The 23,032-nt window shown below is 50.4% G+C and overlaps 1 protein-coding gene across 4 annotated transcripts in view; it reads left to right on the top strand.

Annotated features, from left to right (window-relative positions):
- Window positions 1-23,032, top strand: part of LOC144764106 (beta-1,4 N-acetylgalactosaminyltransferase 2-like) — an 807,618-nt gene that overhangs the window by 305,451 nt on the left and 479,135 nt on the right. For all 4 annotated transcript variants that reach the window (XM_078650276.1, XM_078650273.1, XM_078650275.1 and 1 more), the window contains one exon: window positions 5,859-5,896. In XM_078650276.1, the coding sequence (XP_078506402.1) occupies window positions 5,859-5,896 (38 nt within the window). The remainder of the gene's footprint in view (window positions 1-5,858; window positions 5,897-23,032) is intronic.

The raw sequence follows: 23,032 nt of genomic DNA on the forward strand, positions 1-23,032 counted from the left end.
CGAGGGCCAGGACCTAGAATACGTCGAGGAGGTAGGGGACGACTAAGAAGTTTATGGGGCCGCGGAAGATAGCTCGGAGGAAGAGCTATGCCCCGAAAGTGACATGACTCAGGCTCAGGTCACGGGATCGCCACTCGGCCTTACCCATGACCCTGCACCGCTGTCCCCGGCCCCGCCTTCTGGCCCGGCCACGGACTCAACAGCGGAGACGCCATTGCGCGTATCGAAACCGAAACCTTCGGATTCGACAACACCAAAGATGGCCGACGTACCATCGAAACCCTCGGATTCGACGACACCAAAGATGGCCGACGTACCGGCTACGTCATCGACTACGTTGCCCACCAGCACTCCGAAGTCGAAGAAGGCTGTCGCGCCAACACCGAAGGCTGTCGAGCCGACACCGCCACAGAAGGTGGCCAAGGACCCGTCCTCGAAAAAGGTCGTCCAACACGTGTCGAGCGCGGGTACTCCAGTAAAGTCCACTAAGACTGTTCAAAGTCCTTCGGACGCGACTGTGGCGCCGACAGGCAAACGCCCAATCAAAGCACAGTCGACAAAGGGACACGACCCGAGGTCCGGAGGCCCTACGCATCGGCACAAAGACGCCGGATCGAAAGCAACGCCATTGGCGCCTAAACCTGCAAAGGAGGCACGGACCATTGGAGCCGAAGATGCGTCGGTGGACACCTCGTCGACAACGAGGGCCTCCGATAGTGACGGACATGGGGCATCAGTTACCAAACCCTCCGCTTCCTTCACAAAGCAGGTCACTGACTCCCTCTAACGTATTCGGGAGAAGACTTTAACGTCAACGACTCACACGCCGTCGGCTCCGAAACTGGTTGACGCACCTGCGAAGACTTCAAGCAAGCTTCTCTACACACTGCCGCCAAAGGTGGCACCGAAACCATTTGCACCAAGATCGGTGCCAAAGATCACTGAACCATCAGATCGACATCAAGCTTCAGAGGAACAATCTGAGCATTACATCGATGCCGAAACTGGGACATTGACGCTCTATAAGCGAATGATCACTTCCCAGCCATTGGAATCCTGTCATTCCACTAAAGAAGAAAAGGCCGGCACAGGACATTCCTGCCCTTGTTGAACCTCTTCAGCCTCCACCAAGGAGGAGCCCATCCCCTTCCCCCACCCACTCAGGGGGAGAGGAAGATGACCAGGATGACCAGTACAATTTCCCAGCTGACAATGACCCTGATGAACAACAGGACTCATATGACGACACTGGTGACCAGGGCGGCCATCAGGTTGTACAGGACCCACAGGTTTTTGGTGCACGTACATCCCCAACTGAGGATTCTGCGGCATTTAATGCCTTGATAGAGCGGGCAGCTGCAAATCATAATGTGGACATGCATGCAGACCCGGTGGAAGTAGATTTTTTGTTTGACACTTTCTCAGCATCAGAAAAAACTGTTAAAACACTTCCTATGCTAAAAGGTGTCCTTAAGCATGCCCCGGAAATCTTTAAGGAACCTACCAGGGCCAGAGTGGTAAACCCATGTATTGAAAAGAAATACAGACCGGCACCTGGTGACCCTGCATATATTCGGGGACAGTTGCCTCTGGACTCGTTGGTGGTCGCAAATACCCGCAAAAGGGCGAAGTCCCAGACAACGGGTGAAGCTCCTCCCCCAGACAAGGAGTCCAAAGTGCTTGAGGCATCTGGCAAAAGGGTGGCTGCGCAGGCTGCCAATATCTGGCGCATATCAAACACACAGGCACTATTGGCACGATATGATAGGGCGCATTACGACACCCTAGAACAGCTCCTTCAACACCTCCCAGATGAGTTTAAGGAGGCAGCCGAGATGCTCATACAGGAGGGAAAGCTCATTTCAAACGCTGCAATAAAGTGTGCGCTTGATGTGGCAGATACAGCGGCTAGGGCTATTAACACTAGCGTCATGTTAAGGCGCCAAGCATGGCTTCGCATATCAGGTTTTAAACCTGACATTCAAACAACTATACTCAACCAGCCCGTTAATCCTGACAGACTGTTTGGCCCTGAAGTTGACACCACCCTCGAAAAAATTAAAAAAGACAATGAGACAGCAAAGTCCATGGGGGCGCTTCAGTCTCAGATGTTCAGGGGGAGCACTTTTTGTCGCTCAGGTACCCGCGGTGTTAACAGGGGACACCTGGCACAACAGACACAATTCACGAAAGGTGGCGCACAGTCCTCGTACCCCAAGCAAGGTAGAGGGGGTTACAGAGAAAATAGTACCAAGGGCAGAGGCAGAGGAAACAACAACTCCCGTTCCTCTGCCACCAATAAACAGTGACTCTCTGTCACTGCCCCCCGACCATCCAACACCTGTCGGGAGGAGACTCCAGCAGTTCCTGCCAGTCTGGACGTCCATCACCACAGACAGGTGGGTGAGAACTTATCCAATACGGTTATTTTTGGAGTTAACATCCACTCCTCCCAACATTCCCCCAAGACAACGTCCTATGTCGGCAGAGCACTTGCACTTATTGCAGCAGGAAGTGGTAGTGATGCTGCAAAAAGGCGCAATAGAGCTCGTACCAGTGGAGGAGGAAGGTACAGGGGTCTATTCCCTGTACTTCCGTTTCCCAAAAAAGGACGGATCCCTCAGACCCATTCTGGATCTACGCCCTCTCAACCTGTATATCTTGTCAGAACATTTTCACATGCTGACGCTGCAGCAGATTCTTCCCCTACTAAACCAAGGGGACTTCCTAGCGACCTTGGACCTCAAAGACGCTTATTTTCACATACCACTCCACCCATCCCACAGAAAATACCTCCGGTTCACCATCCAAAACAGGCATTATCAGTTCAAAGTCCTACCCTTCGGAGTGACCACTGCCCCCAGAGTGTTTACAAAGTGTCTGGCAACAGTTGCGGCGCACCTCAGGAGACAAAACATACATGTCTACCCTTACCTAGACAACTGGCTTGTTCAAGCAAAGTCGGAACAGCAGTGCGCCGCAGACATGTCCCACACCATTCACCTCCTTCACAGTCTGGGGTTCTCACTGAACTACCCAAAGTCGCACCTTCAGCCAGCCCATGTGCGGCAGTATCTGGGCGCGACAATAAATACCCTAACTGCTATGGCTCAGCCGAACCCGGTGAGGATCGACAACATTCAGTCGCTCATCCAGATGTTCAGACCGCAACACTCGCTACCAGCGAGAGTGTTCATGCAGTTGATAGGCATGATGGCCTCCTGCATCTTCATAGTCCCGCACGCAAGGTTGCATATGCGTCCGCTCCAAGAATGCTTGGCAAATCAGTGGGCTCAGGGACAACTAACAGACCTAGTGTTGGTGACCAGTCGGGCATACACCTCTCTGCATTGGTGGAATCCACACAACCTTTGTAAGGGCCGACCGTTCCAAGAGCCTGTGCCACAGATTATCCTAACGACGGACGCATCTCTCCAGGGGTGGGGAGCTCACGTGCTCCACTACACGGTGCAGGGACTGTGGTCAACGCAGCAACAGAAGTTGCACATCAACTACCTGGAACTGATGGCAATCTTCCTGGCGCTCAAGTCCTTCAAAGTACATCTGTGCAACAAGGTCGTGTTGATCCGGACGGACATGACAGCCATGTACTACATCCAGAGCAGGGAGGTACTCACTTTCCACAACTGTCTCATCTGGCTCACAGCATGTGGAAGTGGGCCATTCAGAGGAACATCTTCCTCATGGCGGAACACCTCCCGGGCAAGGACAATCAGATGGCGGATCTGCTCAGCAGGTACAGCCATCAATTCCCTCACCCGGAATCGCAGGGGAATGCGATATGGATGAACTGGTCAGGCAGATTTGCGTACGCTTTTCCCCCAGCGCCTCTCATTCCGCTGGTGGCAAGAAAGCTAAAGCAACACTCGATGACGCTCATCCTGGTTGCTCCAACGTGGGCACGCCAACCGTGGTACACCACGTTTCTAGAACTTTCCGTGGTACCGCATCAAAGGCTGCATCTCTCCCCAAGCCTCTTGACGCAGAACCATGGCGACGTTCAGCATCCAGATCCGCAACAGCTCAATCTGGCGATCTGGCTCCTGAGGTCCTAGAGTTTGGCTACCTCAACCTGCCTCCTGAATGCATGGACATCATCTGGGAGGCAAGAAAGCCCACCACCAGAGCTTGCTATGCAGCAAAATGGAAGCGGTTTGTCATTTACTGTACAAACCACAACATCAACCCGCTAGATGCATCCATTCCTAACATCATCTGCTATTTGTTACATCTTTACAAATGCAATCTAGCGTACGCTTCCATTCGGATACATTTATCCGCCATAGCGGCTTATCTCCAGAACAGGCAGCATCTCTCTGTTTTCAGGGTGCCTGCCATTAAAGCTTTCCTGGAGGGACTAAAACGAGTCATTCCTCCGAGAACACCACCAGCTCCAGTGTGGAACCTCAATGTGGTCCTCACTCGGCTGATGGGCCCACCTTTTGAGCCACTCCACTCATGCGACATTCAGTTCCTGACATGGAAAGTGGCTTTTCTCATTGCTATTACATCGCTCAGACGTGTTAGTGAGCTACAAGCGCTCACGATCCAAGAGCCATTCATCCAGATTCATTCCAACAGGGTAGTGCTCCGCACTAACCCCAAATTCCTTCCTAAGGTGGTGTCACAGTTTCATATTAACCAAACTATTGACCTGCCCGCGTTCTTTCAAAACCCACAAACAGTAGCAGAAAGAATGCTCCATACATTAGATGTTAAAAGGGCGTTGATGTACTACATTGACAGAACACAACACTTTAGGAAAACACAACAACTTTTTGTTGCCTTCTCAGCCCAGCACAAAGGCAACCCTATTTCCAAAGCAGGAATAGCCAGATGGATTGTTAAGTGCATTCAGATCTGTTATCAGAAAGCTAAACGTACTTTAACAATACCCCCAAGGGCACACTCCACACGCAAGTTGGGGGCCTCCATGGCTTTCCTAGGGAACATTCCTTTGGAAGACATTTGTAGAGCAGCCACGTGGTCTACACCGCACACATTTACCAAACATTACTGTGTAGATGTGCACTCCAAGCAGCTGTAGGACAGGCTGTTCTCAAGACACTCTTTCAGACTTCTACAGCTGGCACGGGCAACCGCCGTTAATGGAGGGACTGCTATGTATTCTATGCAATAGATATAAATTTAGCAGCCCACATGCCTCGAACTGAATATGCTACTTACCAGTATGCATCTGTTCTTGGCATGTAGGGCTGCTAACATTCATATCGCCCACCCTCCTCCCCGGTGCCCGTAACGGCTGCAGACACTCTCTTGCATTCATCATTAGCATGGACATCCTTTACACTATTTCACTCCATCTGTGCCACAATGGCTAAAAACAATCTGGGGATGGAGTCGATGCCCATGCGCACTGTAGTCCAGGGGAGGAGCCACCTATCTCGTGATACTTCGAAGACTCTTCCAGGACAACAATGTGCAATCATCCGGACCCAACACTAGGCGGCGATCTATGCAATAGATATGAATGTTAGCAGCCCTACATGCCAAGAACAGATGCATACTGGTAAGTAGCATATTTATTTCATGCCAGACACTTCACCACCACCTAGAGCGAGTGTCAATCATCTGATCTAGCTGGCAATGGTTCAAGCCGGTACTCACCTACGACCTTTGTCTTTTTTGCTCAATAGTAGCCATGGGATTGGACAGGAGAAGTAAACACATTTAAATGTACAGTTTTTTTTGCCTTTTTTGCACATGGTGAACCTAGGCCACACAGCGTATAGAAGGAAGGTCCCTGTGAGGGCTGCTGGTGAGTGAGATAAGATGACTTTAGTGGCCAACATGCTCTTGTTTATTTCTTTTCCTAGGGCTCGGAGTCCATGTGGAGAAGGCAGAGCCCTTTCAGGTGAGTGATATATGTCCAGATTTCCCATGTACTTTGCTTCTAGTTTGCTAGATGCTGCCTCCAAAGGTACATTTTCCCAACTATCATCCACTGATCTGTTGAAATGTGTGCTACCTTTTGTTTTTTGCAGGTGTTATGGTGTGTCGGCTGGAAGCTTCAAGTTTGTCGGACTGAGTTCCTACCCCGCCCTTGTATAGGAGAAAATAGGACAAGCAATTGTAAACACTATGGGTATGATTCACAAGGGTAAAATTAGACCAAAAGTCTAAGCTTAGACCAATAGTCTAAGACCAAAATTCTAACTTTATCTTTTTGTTGGTATCACAAAGGTAAGTTAAAACTAGTACGTTTACTACAATTCAAGGTACTAGTAGTAAAGTTACTTACTAGTAGTAAAGTTACTAGTAGTGACTTACCTTTGTGAATACCGAAACGTAGTAAAGTTAGACTTTTGGTCTAAACATAGACTTCAAGTGTAAAGTTAGACTAGTCTAAAGTTGTACTTTAGGTGTAAGTTACACTTCAGGTCTAAACTTAAACTTTTGGTCTAACTTTGTCTTTCTGAATCGGGCCCTCGGTCTATCTCTCGCTTGTACAAGTGATCCAATAGTTGAAAATGTGATGTTTACCTAAGTTAGTACCTTTCACACAACATACAGGCTCCAGACATTTGACACATGCATAAGCTGTGCATGCTAAGAGCTCAAGTTCTAGTTATTTGAGTAAACTACAGCTGGTTTACTTCCGTGTTTGTTTGTTTTTTACATTAGTTCTAGTCTCATTTCAACAGATATGCATCACTTTAACCTTTGTTCTTTTCAGTAAAATTGTGGGATTGTTTGATCATATTCTAAATTGGTCCAGTGCTCTACCCACCTTATATGCCCCACCCGCTGTGCAAAGCTTTAGGCCATGGGCCGCAGAGGCGTGGCCGCAGGCCTGCCCTCTTGGCAAGACCCTATGCCCAACCCTGCACTGGCACCCAGCCCTCACTGCACACACCCTTTGGCCATGAGCAGTGCAGATTTGGCCGTTGGGCCTGCAATCAATCCTCTGTGGGCACCCAACCACCACTGTGCACAAAGTGCGTTGGCAAGGGTTGCCGGCAGGGTTTTCCCTGACACCCGGTCCTGTGGTCATGTATGGATGACCAACCCTTATTACACACAAAGGGGCAGATTTACAAGAACTGACGCATCTCTGCATCATAGCAGAGAAGCGTCAGTTAAATTGTGTCACACAATAAACACCCTTGCGCCACTATGGAAGTGTCACCTTTACAATGCGGCGCACCGTGGCACAAGGACTGGCAGATGCATGACGCATCTGAAGGCGTAAAGGCAATGCATTGCTGGAGTCGTGTCGCAAGCACGACGCAACTCCAGCAATGCTTCGGAATGCCTATTTCTATTATGCTGCGTCACTCCTTATGCCTGCTTGAAGCAGGAATAAGGTTTTGATGCAGTGGTATCGTAGAAGTGACGCAGTGAAATCTTGTAGATTTCACTGCGTCACTTTTATGAGGCTTTCTTACGTCGGAACGCTCATCCTGCATACATTATACCTGACTTAAGTATAATGTAGCGCAGGGCTTCATAATGTTGTAAATGTGTTAAAACATGGCACATTGTTTTCGATGCCGCTGCAGCACAAAGTGAAGCAAAAGCGGCTTAAAAGTGTTGCAAGGGGCTCATAAATCTACCCCAAAGTTTGTCTACCAAAACTTTTAAAGTTTTAAAACTGGGATCTGTTAAGCATCTGAGAAAATGGGTAGGGAGAGTAAACAGCGGTAGAAAGAGGTACGCTATGCACAAGTCCTTCTGTACTATTTTTAGCCTGTTTAAAAACGTGTTCTACCTAAAATGACTAAAAATGCATATCGCCCATCATGTATTAAATCCTCTGGTTTTATGCCTGTATTAACATCTTAATGCTCATTTAGTACGGCTTTCTTTTCAGGAAAGGCTTTAAATCCAACAGCTTCTAATCCAACTAATTGGTATTCAGGACTGCTCACTTTTGTCTTATGTACTACATGTTAGCGCTCTAGTTGTTCATTAAATCTCCATGGTGAAGCTGCAGTTGACCACTATGGATTTAACTGACCGACTGCTGGTGCAGTGAGACGTTCACTCAGACTGTCACAATGTTTTACTGGCAGGGCTGAGGAAAATATTGAAGAACCACAAGAAAATATATCATGACTTTTGCTCGTTTGTGCCCAAAACATAATTTCAATGCCAAAACGAACTCTCTCATTTCTTCATTTACTTTAGTATATCTGATAGACACTACTAGCCGTAGATTCGTTCACGTAGAATTATCCCCAGGCGTGAGAGTGGATCCGGAAACTTTTTGCCACAGCATTCCTGAGCGCCGGAGGCGGGGCGACATCACGCAAATCCGCCCAGGCGGTGTCCGCATAAGTGACGTCAGCGAGGTCACAAGACCCACCCCAGCGCGCCTACGTCAGTTTTGACCTTTTCCGTGTGCAACGCGGATCCGGTCTCTGCCCGTGCTTGTTTGGGCCCCTTTTTTCTTCTTCATTGTGTTATTTTTTTGGACAGTGTGCGAATGCCTTTGGGCTTCAAGACTTGCACGTTGTGTGGGCGTCTTATGTCGGCGAAGGACCCTCACCTCATTTGCATGTGGTGTGTGGGAGAAGATCACAACACCACAGATAGTGAGGTGTACCAACAGTCGAAGTTTCAGCGGGAGCGCCGGATGAAACTACTCTTGGTGCGTCTTTCAAGATCAGCTTCTTCCCCTCGTTCAGCCTCGCCGGACGGTTTCAGAAACGCCCATTGTCGACGTCCTCATTCATCTCCGATGTCACAGGAACATCGCTCCCCGGTGGGTAAGTGTTACAGCTTGTCCCCGGGGGCTGGTGTGCGGCCTGCCGGGGGCTAGGGCTCTCCCAGGGTAATGCGGCCCAGCGTGTCGGCCTGCTATCCCCCGTTTCCCGGTGAAGGGTACGTCGAGAGTCCAGATGGAGACATATGCGGCGGCTTTGCAGGCCTCGCTGGCGTCTCCTCCTCCTTCACCTCCTGGGACGTCGGCGGATCCCTTGCCTTGCGCGGGGCCCTCCATGGCTTCTCCAGCCCAGACGCCGACTGGTTCAGATCCAGGCTTGGAGGATCTGGTGCTGTTGGGGTGTGGCCCTTTGGGGGTCCCTCCTTCGGAACATGCGCCTCTGCCTCGCCGCAAACTCCCGCGGGAGTCCCTGTGGTGTTGCGGGAGGTCGCTGGTGTTCGGGTCGCATTCCCGAGTCCCGCTCGGCCCCCTGGACAGGCGGCGGCCTTGTCCATGGCTGAGCTTGCGCCGCTACGGCGCAGGCGCCTGCTGGACCAGGCGCCTGCTGGACCAGGCGGCGCCACAGGGGTCAGTGGACCCTCCTCGTTCTGCCCGGGGTCGAGGCTGGACGGGGACTCCTCGTCCTCCTCCGGGCCCCTCTCATCCCTCCATGCAGGCGGCTGCCTCGTCAGAGGAAGAATCGGCCCTGTCGGCGCCACATGGGTTGCCGAGCCGCCTCCATCACATTCTGGGCCGCGGCTTGCGGAGGGCTTCCTGTCACTCCCCTGGTCCGTCTTGTTTTTCCACGCAGGCGGCTGCCTCGTTGGAGGTCGATCCGGCGTCGTTCCGGCACCGCCCCTTGGCCACTTCAGCTCCGGCACCGCTCCGATCCCTGGTGCGGGGTGGCTTGGACGAGTCCTATCCGGCGTCCCCCTTGGCGCCGGATGATGATGCCGTCCTGCCTCAGGCGCCGGACTCTACGGCACCGGACAGGCTTCGGGCCGCGGACTCTTCTTCGGATGCTCCCTCTTCTCTGTTCGTTGGTTGCCTACTGGTGTCATCCTCCCCGGAGACAGGCCCCTGCGTGGTGGCTTTTTTGCCGGCGTCATCGAAGGCGGTTCCCCCACCATTCCTGAGGCCGGGGTGTTCGCCAGGGGGGCGACAGGTCCCCCACTCTTCAGTCCCTTCTGACTTGCAGGTCTGGCACTTGCCCGCCTCGCTTGGCCTAGGGGTCGGCCGCCTCAGTTTACAGCCGTCACCCACGTAGGGGCTGCTCACTCTGCCGCGGGGCTCTACCGCGGCGGGTGCGGCCTTCGCCCATGCAATGTCCACGGCTGGGGGTATTCAGCGCATGGGTGACTCGGTTGCTCATTCCCAGGCGGACAATCTCTTGGAGGATCTCCACCAGGGCTCTGGTGGGAGGGAGCTATGGCTTCCTTTTGAGGGTTTTCTCCTTTCTTCACTGATGAGGGCTTGGAGGCGCCCCGCCTCGGGGGATCTGGTGCCTCAACACCTTCTGCACCGACGCCTTCTGGCGCCACATGACCCGGCGTGTCTTTCCCTCCACTCCTCTGCCTCCAGTCCGCTTTTGCGGACTGCTTTACCCTCCCTACCGTGACAGTTGACTCCACCGTCCCGGGAGGCCCGCTGGCTAGACTCTTGGGGGCATAATATGTTTGCCTCGACCAGCTCTGCGGGCCCTTAACACCTTGTGTGTGTTGGCTAGGGCCACCTCTTGTTTGTGGGACTCGGCTGAGTCTTTGGGATCCGCCTCTTTGCAGGAGACTGTACAGGTGGACTTGCAGCGTCAGGCGCTGGATGGCTGGGAGCTGGTGTCGTTTATTCTCCGCTCCGCTATGGACATCTCGGGGGTGCTGGGCCAGGCCATGGCTTCCTCAGTAGCCCGCCGTCATCCTGCTTGGCGTCGGGACGGCGTGTTCCCTGAAAATGTTCGGGAGCGGCTGACTGATCTTCCGTTTGATGCCGCCCTGTTATTTCATGCCCCGGTTGACTCCGCCATCCAAAGGTTCTTGGCAGGGCACCGTCGTCGTCCTCCTTTCCCTCCTCAGTAACTGCAGAGTTGATCTGATTCTGGATCTTTTTTGGGCCGGTTGCCCTTGCTGTGAGGTGTTTCTTGGCCACTTGAGTCCTCTTTGATGAGACTGTGGCTTTGTTGGCTGGTGGACGGCCCTTTTGACTGTGTTGCTTGAGTTATCTGCACAGACTTGGCCCTGAGATTAGGCCTTCTGCATGTTTTTCTCCCTGTGCCTCTTTCGTTCTTTGCTCTGCTGCGGAAGTTCCTTCCAACGAGGGTTCGCATGTCTTGGGTCTTAACTTACCCTATGTGGGGTAGTGGTAACTGTCATATAGCTTGCGCTCTGCTGTGGGTTCTGTTCGCCTTCGGGCCTCTGCTCTCCTTGGCGTTTATGTATGTTGCTGATGCTTCTTGGGTCGTGTGTGCGGTCCTCTCGTGTAGGGTGTCCGGGCATTTACTCTCCTTCATGCTCCTATCATGAGGGCTGGGATGGTTCTGTGTTTCTCTTTTTGTCAGGCGTAACCTGCCTAGCTTTCTGGGGACCCGGGTGGTTCTTCCTTGTTACGGCGGCTTGTACTGCTGGTGCCGCTCTGTCTGATCGGTTGCCTTCGTCTATGGTGGGCTCGCGTTCTTTTCCCTCGGAACTTTAGGCTTTTCTTCTTCCTCTTCCTTGTCCTGGCATTGGATGGAACCTCTGTTGCCTTGTAGGAGCGTGGGGTGTTTCGGCCTCCCCGGCCTTGCTCCAAGTTCCTCTGTTGAGAGTGAATGAGCTTCTTCTAAATTCTTTCTTCTTCCAACATCACTCTTGGGGCTGATGGTGTTCTGCTTGTGAGGGTTTCCACCCCCCACCCCCCGCTCGCCTAGGTTGGGGCTCTTCGCCCTGTCCATAGGACTAGTCCCCTGTGGGCCACTCTGTTCTGTCCAAGCAGGTGGGATCCTTCCCTGTGGATATTGCTGGGGTATCTATTCTACGTGAAGGAATCTGGGGCTAGTAGTCTCTATTAGATGTTTGAGTTACTTACCTTCGGTAACAATGTATCTGGTAGAGGAGATCCTAGCCGCAGATTCCTTCACGACCTGCCCTTCCTCCCTGTTCTGCGAGGACCCTTGGTTGGTCTTCTGCACTCGCCTCCCGGTGGGGGGCTGTGTCTCCTGTAAGTGCTTTCTTTAGCTCTTGACGGGCTGCTCCGTCTTGTTAATGTTCCTTCCTCCTCATTGGTTCATTGGAGGATGGGTTTACGGTCTTCCTGTGCTCCTCTGCTCTGGCTGCTCCAGGTTGGGGGGGGGGGGTTTATCTTCAATCTCTGCCCTCCCCTCCCTTCCTCTTGCTGCTAAGGGTCCTGGCCCTTCCGCTAACCTCTGAGTTAGGGTTCTTTGGCTATATCTTGACCGTGTTCCTTGGGGGGTGGTTGCCCTCTGTGCTGTGGTTACTTGGAGGTTTGTTGTTTCTGTCTGTCTTGGGACTGGCTCCCCTTCCTTATTTCTAGATGGGGGTTGTAGGCCTATAGTGTAGTTCCTATATTCCCAATAGGCTCTGCGGATTGGAATAGTATATCCTATGGATATGACGTAGGGCTGAGGTCGACTAGGTCTCTATTGAATATACTAAACTGAACAGTGAGTGCCAGCTAGCTCAGAGGTCACTAGAAACGTTCTCGAATTCACAAGCAGGGATTAGTTTCTGACAACCGCATAAACAGGACAACTTTGTTTCCCTAGAGTAAGAAGTATATCTCTAGAGTCGTGGAAACAATAGATAAGTATTTCACTCAGTCAATCATGCATGCTTCGTTTCACCAGAGGTGCAGAGAAATAGAAAGACGGGCGTTGTCAATAAAAGGATTTTTTGAATAGTCTTCGTTCTCATACAGAAGAAATGAACTGCTACAATCGTAATGCAGGTTGCAAAGTATAATGCGTACAACGAGAATAATATTATAAATTAATACTGTAAGAGCAGTGTATGGTTTCTAGACCATAAATAAATACATACATAAATAACATAGGCTAAAAGTACTCAACTGGTGCTTCTAAAAAACGCCTACCCCAATGTACCTAACCAAAGTCTAGTACGAGGGAAGAGGTAGGTGTGGTGTAGCATAGGTTTAGTTTTCTTTGCCAAGAATCTATCCAAGATTTCTCTTAGGGTCTAATCCGCTCTGTACCTTGGTTTTAGAATGGAGAAGGTCTGGTATCTCGGTCTCGGGACTCGATTTCCCAACACCCCGCAAGGGGAGCTTGGAAACACTGGAGCTGGAGTCTCGCCGAGAGAAAGGCAGCCTCTTGATCAGTGCGTCAGCTGGAGGGTCGACGTCCTTCGGCACTTGCTGTAGCGAGCTGCGTCGGGCAAGTAGATAGTCTAACTGCACCGAACCACCGTGTCTTGCTAGAGCAAGTGAAGGCATATTTATACCTTGAAGGTGCCTGGTTTGATGTAAAGTTGGACATAATAACGTCCTCAAAGTAGCCCAAGGGGATGGTATTTCTTTAGAACTCCATGAGTTCTTGGACAAATCAATTTTCAAGCAAGGGGAGGTTCCCCAGCAGCTTACAACGATTTTCCAAGAAATCGTTGTGGCTTTTTGGACCTGGTGGAAGTAGCCATGCCTGTATTTGGACTGCATGGGCTATGTCTAAATATGGGTATGATTTCTATGCCTACATTAGGGCAGTGAGAATTGTACCTATATAAGGGCATGAATCGGGAAAATTCACTACAGTCCTAAAACGCTACACAACACCCACTCCACTAAATTATGTTCGATTTTACTAAATTCTAAGCATGTAAAACATATCTACAGCATGATGTGTTAAAACCCCATACAAAATACGTAAAATGCATTCAAAATGGTTGTACACAAAAAGATGAGCATTTGTGCTGTACCCATTTTAAAGCAATGTCATTCAAAGCATATACTTTTACATTAGAAATGCTATCCGAATTAATCACGAAAAATGCACTTATGAAATGGCTCTTAATACGGAAGAAAAAAGGTTGAGACCATTTCATGACAGATAATATAAACTGTTTTGAATGTGGACAAGGCCAAATATTGCCTCTTGGAAGTTTTTTCAATGAATGTGTGGTAAATAAATAAATAATACCTCTCTTTTTGACTAGACATGTATCATAACAGATAGCTCAATAAATAAGAGTCAAGATTCGAGGTAGTAGGAGTTTTTGCAGGTTTAATACAGCATAAGGACAGGAACAGGACAACCTGCATAGGAATAGGATGACAGGGCCCAGCAGCTGCTGGGGCTGGGTCTGGGATGAGCGCGCTGGCTTTTAATAACAATACATGAGCATATATACATAACGCAAACACATAGCATTACATTGCAGTAGGCGTAGCAGTGGGTGGAGCAGAAGGCGTGACGCGTAGCAGTCGCGAAAGATAAGGGGGAAAAGAGGTGTAACAGGGCGTATACATAGACATGTGATGCAAACGTAACAGAATATGTCATGAATGGGGCGGAAACCATGGAGGGGGCTACCTAAGGAGCCGGGACCTCTAACCTGATGGTGCGCGCAAACTGGCAATGACGTATCACTAGGAGAAGCTGGGGGCTATGAACTCTGTGCTAGGAGCAGAGACTGAAGTCTGGAGAGTCAGGGCGACATGTACCTAAACAGTATCTAGTATCTGATGTTTAGAGAACATGTTGATATAAACTAGAAGTCAGGAGAGGAAAGGCTAACTTGATTCTAAGACTGGACCATGCATTATTCTACATGTAGTGCGTGATGAAGAATATTAAATGACCATTAAATGCAGTATTTCTCTAACGTGGAGACGTGAAGGCTAGACAATGACGGAAACTATTGATGCAGTTCAGTAGCTTAGGAATGCAGAGAAGGAGGACTGAACTGATAACTGGAACTATAACATACTTTTGGCAGACTCAGAGACTGAGCCAGGCTGAGCCGGGCACTGTGAGGCAGGAAGTAAGTGAAGGGTCGAGGATACAGGTGGGGGCTGTATCGCTCCTCAGCGAGGCTTCAGGAGACAGGAGCTGAATCTGGTGTCCAGGCCCTTTTGAGGCCTAGAAACGGGGACTTTATAATAGAATAACGTGCAGGGGGAAACGTGGCAACGTAGCTTTACATAGGCCTGATATTCGTAGTATTCACGAGAACTGGAAACTGGCATACTAGAGGTGGACACAACTATAATTGCGTCAGTAATCGAACATGGGGAATGCATATGCATATTTAATCATGCACACATAACATATGATGGATGACACGTAGGGACACAGACCATGGCAAAATTTACTTTTCCACAAATGTCTAGTTCTGTAGTAGGGGATCTTGTGTATAGTCATCATCTAGTGAATAGTCCCACTCATGAGCGTGGACCCCGGAGTAATGAAAAATAATCTCTAAAGCTGTCTAAAAATGCAGTCCTGCAAAGACACTTAAGAGAGAATTTAAAGACATATAATGCAGCCTATATCCACAGGCTACACTGTCCAGTACTTCAGCTTGACATTCCACATTCCACCAAATCCACAACCAGCACAGCTTGTCAAGTTTTCTTCACAGAGAAAAACTTCCCCCTTTACCAGTAAAGCCTCAGGAATGATAGAGAGGAAGGGGAGGACAGAAAAGCCCTATAGGCTGCTATTATGTGGCTCAAAAAGGGATACCATGCCTTTAAGAAAACTTTCTAGAACTTTCTCAGTATCCCAGAATGCCCTGCAGGTCCCATTTACTTTCAGTTCTTTTTTCCGGCTCCTGCTGGCAGGACCCTGGAGTATTGAGCTCTCCCTTTTTGGGTTTATTATAGAATTTTCTGCACTTTTAAAGTGTGTGAGTGTTTACACTCGACATATTTTGGTGCCCTCTTCCTCTTCTAGTGTTCTGTGCAGTTCTTTTTATCAAAAATGCCTGCATTATTTGATAAATGCCCGAGTGCTCGAGGAAGAAGGCTAAGTCGGACCCACACTCTGTGTGTATCCTGTGCCTTCCTTCTACTCATCTCCCTGAGAAGTGTGAGATTTGCCAGACCTTCTCCTCCAGGACCCTGAGAGACAGAAAGAAGATCAGGCTCCAAGGACTGGATGAAAGAAGGGTGCAGAGTCGAGGTGGGTCTGGGCAGGCTGGATTTGCTTCCTCTGCCCATCAAGAAGTCCCGAAAGCGTCGACGTTCTCCGTCGATACCATCGGCGACGTCGTTGAGAGGCATGACGGCGGTCTGCTCCCCAGGGCTCTGGGTTGAGTCGACGTTCGGCGTCGAGGGGACTGACAAGACCGAGGTCGCCGCCGAAGACGTCATCATCATCCTCGTCATCATCGACGACGTCAACGTGAGGATTCCAGACGGCGTCGGCGCTCGCCGTCGAGACGACTTCGCCGTCGACTCGGCGCTCGCCGTCGAGGCAACACCGCCATTCACCATCAACGTCGACTCGGCGATCAGCGTTGAGAAGGAGGCGTTCGACGTCAAGGCGCAGATCTTCAGTGTCGAGGCGGCGAAGCCCGCCGTCGAGGCATAGGTCTTCGACATTGAGACGACGTTCGTCGGCGTCAAGGAGGCGCTCTTCGACGCCAAAGGGGCGTTCGACGCCGAAGAGGAAGAGATCACCCTCCAGGAGGTGTTCTGGAGCCAGGAGTCCTTCCAGGTCTTCAGGGGCACGAATGCGACGTCGGTTACCGACAGGGGGCGCTACTTCTCGGTACCCTACACCGAGGAAGAAGATGAGGAGTCACAGGGCTCGGTGTACTCTGGTGTACTCTCCTCCCAAGCCAAAGTCAGTTACTCCTCCTCCACTGCTGAAGGAGCCGCCTCCGCGAACTCCCCCACCACCACCTCCTCCTCCTGTGCCTCCACATGCACCTCCACGGCCTCCAAGTTCGGTCTCTGACGCACTTCCCTACGCCGCCTAAGGGGGCACCCCGGCCGAGGTCCCCGGTCAGGCCGCCACCGCAGGTTCCACTGTAGGCACCCGCAAAACAGCAGGTGCCGCCGCAAGCACCCGCTGAGCGTCCAAGGCCTAGGAGGCCCAGATCTCGCTCTGGACGGAGAGGGAGATCCAGGAGTCGCCGTCGTTCATCAACGAGATCAAGAAGACGCCATAGGAGGGGTCGTTCTCGGTACAGCACGGAGTCATCCAGCGCAAGGGATTATTCTCCAACCCTGTCAGGATCCACTCGGATGAGGGTGTCCCCTGTGGACGACGTGGTCTCTTTTCAAGAGGTCTTGTTGAGAGGTGCGGCCAAGCTGGGCATCCAACTGACAGTGCCCACGCCTATGACTTCCGTAATCTTTGAGACTCTCCACAAGAATCACCTATCGAGACCTCCTTTGCCTTTGGTGCCTGGGTTAGTGGAACCTGCTTTAGAGCTCTTCCTCACTCCGGCGGTGACGAAGGCAGCTCCCTCCAGGCTGAAAAACTAGTATAAGGCACCTGATGCGGACCCGGCTTTCCTCCGAATGGATCCAACTCAGGATTCCGTCATTGTGACGGCGGCAAGGAAACAACACGCCACCACCCCGTCCTCCAATGTACCTCCGGACAAGGAGAGTCGCTGGTTGGACTCAGCGGGCAGGAAGGTTTGCGGGACGGCCGCTACCTCTATGAAGGGTGCCAGTGCATCGGTGCTGTTGGGGCGCTATGATCGGGCACTGTGGGAGTCCCTCCAACAGTTCACCGACCTCCTCCCACGGGAAAAGGAGGATTTCATCATGGAGATCCTGAATGAGGGATTGCTGGTGTCCAACCAGCTGATCAGCGCAGCTGCAGACTCGTCCCTCCTGGCAGCCCACGGGTACTGCCATGGAGTTAATCAGAGGCGCCACGCTTGGCTCAGATTGACGTCACTGAAGCCTAGCAGAGGGTGGCCAACCTGCCCTTCTCGGGCGAGACCCTATTCGGGAAACACGCCGACAATGAGATGGCCCGCATGAAGGCGGAGGCCGAGACTCTCACGGCTGTGGGCTTGGAGAAGCCCAAGGACCAGAAGAAGAACTACCGCCCATCACAGAGACGGTACGGGGCGCAGGGCAGAGGGCGAGGTCAACAGTCTGGACAGCAGCATCAGTTCCAGAGAAAGCCCTTCCAGAAACGTCAGAGGGGCAGGGGTGGACAGCAGTCTGCCGCCGCGACCAAAGTCCCGGCGGGTCTAGGCCCTGAGCGATTACTTCCCCGTCATCTGTTACCCGCTCCGGTGGGGGGAAGCGTTCAATATTTTCTGGCAGAGTGGAGAAAAAATTACTCAGGACAAGTGGGTGCTGAATATTGTTTGCAATGGATACAGTCTTAGGTTCATCAGCCCGCCTCCGGAAATTCCACCGGTTTTCTCGCAGTATCAGCTGCCCGAGCTCCAGGCGGAGGCCGATACCCTGTTAAGGAAAAGGGCGATAGAAGACGTCCCTCTGTCCCAAAGGGGAAGAGGTCTGTACTCACGGTTCTTTCTAGTCCGCAAAAAGGACAAGAACGAGTTCAGGCCTATTCTGGATTTGAGACAAGCAAACAAGTGGATTTGCAGAGAAAAGTTTTGCATGCTGTCCTTACACCAGATTTACCCTCAACTGTAAAGGGGAGACTGGCTGTGCGCGATAGACCTGCAAGATGCATACTTCCACGTGCCCATCGCACAGAAACACCGTAAGTTCCTGCGATTCCAAGTCGGCGCCAATCACTATCAATACGCCGTCCAGGCTGAAGTCAGCGCCCAGGACCTTTTCCAAATGCATGGCAGTGGTAGCGGCACACCTGAGAAAGAACAAGGTGTTTCTCCACCCGTACCTGGACGATTGGTTGATCGAGGCATCCTCCTTCGCAGAAGCGCAAGCGCACTTCCAGAAGACATCCGTTCTCTTGAACAAGCTGGGGCTGCACATCAACATGTCCAAGTCTGTCCTGATTCCGGTCCAATGCCTGCAGTACTTGGGAGCATCCATCAATACGCTGTCTGCAAGCGTGTCTCCTTTGGAGGAAAGACGTTTATCACTCCTTCGGAAGGCTCAGGATCCTATGACCGCTCCATATACGACAGCGAGGACGGTGTCTTCTCTACTGGGATCGATGGCCTCTTGTATCTTCCTCACGCCACACGCGCGGCTACACATGAGACCTCTGCAGGAGTGTCAGGAGGATCAATGAGACCAGAGGAGAGGATACTGGGACGACCAGATACGACTGTCTCTGCATGCTCTACAGTCTCTGAAATGGTGGTGTTCGGCGGAGAATCTCCTCAAGGGGGTTCCCTTCCACAAGGACATTCCCACTCAGACCATCGTGACGGATGCCTCTCTCCACGGCTGGGGAGCGCACTCCGGAGAGTTACAGATGCAAGGGGCGTGGTCCCCGACGGAGTCCACGTATCATATCAATTTCCTGGAACTCAAAGCGGTTCACTTGGCACTGAAGGCCTTTCATCCGTCCTTCCAGACCAACTCTCTGCTTGTACAGACGGACAATACGACCACTATGTATTACCTCAACAAGCAGGGGGGCTCGAGATCGCGCACTCTGTCGCAGGAGGCGCAGGCGAACTGGCACTGGCTTCTTGCCAGAGGACTGACGATAACGGCTACTCATCTGCCAGGTGTGCAGAATGTTCAGGCGGACGCACTGAGCAGGCTGCTCCAGGAAAACCACGAATGGGTCATAAACGACGAAGTACTCGGAGAGGTCTTCGACAGGTGGGGCACTCCAGACGTGTATCTGTTCGCCACCGCCGAAAACAGCAAATGCTGAAACTTTGCATCCAGGTACTTCCAACAGGGAACGCTGGGGAATGCTCTATGGATCGACTGGTCGAACAGCTTTCTGTACGCTTTTCCACCCATTCCTCTGATTCCGGCGGTGCTCATCAAATTAGCCCAGTCCAGGGCGCGGATGATCTTGATCGCCTCAGAATGGCCCAGGCAGTGGTGGTTCACGAACCTGCTTCATGGGTCTCTCCTTCCTCACATTCGGCTGCCGTTCCAGCAGGACCTTCTCACGAAGTTCGGGGGCAGATGGTGCACCCTAACCTCTCGTCTTTGAGTTTGGCAGCATGGCTCCTGAGATAGTGCAATATGGACATTTGAATCTCCCTGCAGATTGTATGGACATACTGAAGGAAGCCAAGAGACCTTCCACTAGGACATCTTATGCGTACAAGTGGAAGAGATTTTGCATCTGGTGCAAGTCCAAGAACTATGATCCGACGACATGTAAGGAAGATGTCATCCTTCCATACCGTTTACATTTGGCGCAGGTTGGCCTTAACTGTCATTCCATTAAGGTTCATCTCGCTGCGCTTACTGCCTACAGGGAATGCCCTTCATAGACCACCTTCTTCCAGACCCCTGTGATCAAAGATTTTTTGGAAGGCTTGAAAAAAGTGTTTCCTCCTGTCCGGCGTCCTACGCCTTCATGGGAATTTAATGTGCTGCTGTCCAGATTGATGAAGGAACCTTTTGAACCTATTTATAAGGCTTCGCTGCAGCACCTGTCCTGGAAGGCGGCGTTCCTCGTGGCCATTACATCGGCCCGCAGGGTGAGTGAAATTCAGGCGTTGTGTTGCCAAGAACCTTATACTGTATCTCATGCTGCTAAGGTTGTTATGCGTACTCACCCTAAATTTCTTCCTTAGGTTATTTCTGATTTCCATGTTAACCATACCATAACTTTACCTACGTTTTTTCAGAATCCTTCCTCCTGCGGAAAGGTCTCTACATTCTCTGCATGTCAGGAGGGTGTTGAAATTTTATCTTGATAAAACCAAGGATATTCGTAGGTCGGACCAATTTTTTATCAACTATGGGTCAGTCAGGACAGGTCTTGCTACCTCTAAACAGTCCATTTCTAGGTGGATTGTGTCCTGTATTCAATTGTGTTATCAAAAGGCTAATATGACCTTAGGGGGTAAACCTAAGGCTCATTCCACCAGGGGCAAAGCTGCCATGACTGCTTTGCTATGTAATGTTCCCATTGCAGAAATCTGCAGGGCCGCCACGTGGAAGTCAGTCCATACCTTTGCTAAGCATTACTGTCTGAACTCTGATGCCAGGGCGGATGCTCAGGTTGGGCAGGCTTCGCTGCGAAATCTGTTCGCACAGTAGTGGTGTTGTACTCTTTCTCTCAACCGCCGCTTTTGTGTGGGGATGGGCTTGGCATTCTATTCACTAGATTATGACTAAACACAGAGATCTCCTACTACAGAAGGAGTAGTTTCTGTCCTGTAACTCCAGTTCTGTAGTAGGGGTATCTCTGTTATAGTCATAAGCGCCCGCCCTCCTCCCCGGTGGCGATGAATGTTTATGTTCGGAATGCTACAGGTATGGCGTTATACGCCTTCAAAAAGAACTGAAAGTAAATGGGACCTGCAGGGAATCCTGGGATACTGAGAAAGTTCTAGAAAGTTTTCTTAAAGGCACTGTATCTATTTTTGAGCCACATAATAGCAGTCTATGGGGCCTGTCTGCCCTCCCCTTCCTCTCTATCATTCCTGAGGCTTTACTGGTAAAGGGGGACGTTTTTCTCTGTGAAGAAAACTTGGCAAGCTGTGCTGGTTGTGGTTTTTGGTGGAATGTCTAGCTGAAGTACTGGACAGTGTAGCCTGTGGATATAGGCTGCATTATATGTCTTTAAATTCTCTCTTAAGTGTCTTTTCAGGACTGCATTTTTTAGACAGTTTAAGAGATTATTTTTTATTGCTCCGGGGTCCACGCTCATGAGCGGGACTATTCACTAGATTATGACTATAACAGAGATACCCCTACTACAGAACTGGAGTTACAGGACAGAAACTACTCCTTCTCTATGAATAGTTTTACTTTAAGCAGATTACTTTGTGCCAAAACAAAAATATGAATTTTGCAAATGGTTTGATCATAGAAAAGAGGTTTGTTTTGAAAAAATGAAGGTCAAATTAAGAGTCTCTCAGAACAATGCCAACTTTTGTAAGGCAGTTTCATTGTTAGGAGAAAACATCACATCTTCTAAGTCTGTGAAGAATTTGTCTATCATTGTAGGTGAAATTGCATTACCTCGCTTAGAAGGTCAATAGTACACAGATGAGAAGCATCACAGTCCGCGTCGATCACATTAGCAGTGCTTGAAGTAGATGGTACCTGTGCGCCTGTTGCCTCACGTATCTCACTGGCTGTAACTTGCGTCTATGAAATTTCAACAAAAGCCGACATCCGGATTGGTAGCTGCTGGGGACAACACAGTGCATGAGCCGTTACTGCTCCAAGCAAAGTTTCAACATCCGTGGGCATGACTGATGGTAGTGTAAGACAGACGTCGAACATGCATTATTCTCCACAATGCAGGCAGCGCAGAACAGGTAAGATGCAATCTTGCCAGATTGGTCTAAACGACAGAAACCATGTGGCATTCAGCTCTCTTAAACGAGTTAATCCCAAAATTTGGATGATGCGCTCACAATACCTCATTGCTAGTAGAGTGTTCTCCACTGTGAATTGGGTGTCGTTGGTGAATTAGCTTGCCATATCGGAGCAGAAGTAGCAAAAATAGTATTCCTGCAGCGAGTCCCAAAATGAGAGGCAGTCCGCCAAACACTGAGTGCACGAAGTTTGGAAATATTCCAAGGACTGCTTGAAAGGGTGCTAACAGTCCCGAAAAAACTTAAATGCATGTACAATACCACTCGTATCAGACATGTTAAAGATACGACCTAACATTTCTGAGAAATGTATAGGGCAATTTGTTGATAAAAGTGCATGTATCTCTGCAGAAGTCCTTGCAACTTGCAGGCCATACGAGGTCAGTGGCACAGTTTTTTATAAAAGAATGCCTTTCATTCTGCTTAAACTATCAATTCGTATAGAAGAGATGTTCAGTGAAGGCCATAACGGCGACTCCCCGTCTGTCTTGCTTTTAGGAAACAATACTTGCATACAGCAAGTGACCCTGGCTGACAGTTACAAGATAGGCTTTTCCTGGCAACATGCCACAGCAGCTGTGATCATTCAACATTAAATAACTCCCATTAGAAAGTTGCCTAAAAATTGGATGTATCACTGCAGCCAGAGAACCTTGCAGATGGCAGGATAAGTTTGAGAAACCATCGCAGGCCCTGTGTAAGTTAATACTCTGACATAGGAGAGAACCGCTTAGTGCGTTTTCTCAATTATTGCCACTAAAATGCACTTTTCCCCCCCACTCCAAAATCTATGTGTATAAGGTAAATCCCAGGATGTCTTGATGTATTCTTTATCCAACCTTTCATACAGACCCGCTGGTATGTGTTTTAAGCAATACTGAAAATGGAAAATCGTCACTGGCAAAGTAATGGTGCCATGTATTATCCATTCTATCGCTGGTTTCTCAGAAACAGTCAG

The sequence above is a fragment of the Lissotriton helveticus genome, chromosome 6, assembly GCF_964261635.1.
Source record: "Lissotriton helveticus chromosome 6, aLisHel1.1, whole genome shotgun sequence".
NCBI classification, from domain to species: domain Eukaryota; kingdom Metazoa; phylum Chordata; class Amphibia; order Caudata; family Salamandridae; genus Lissotriton; species Lissotriton helveticus.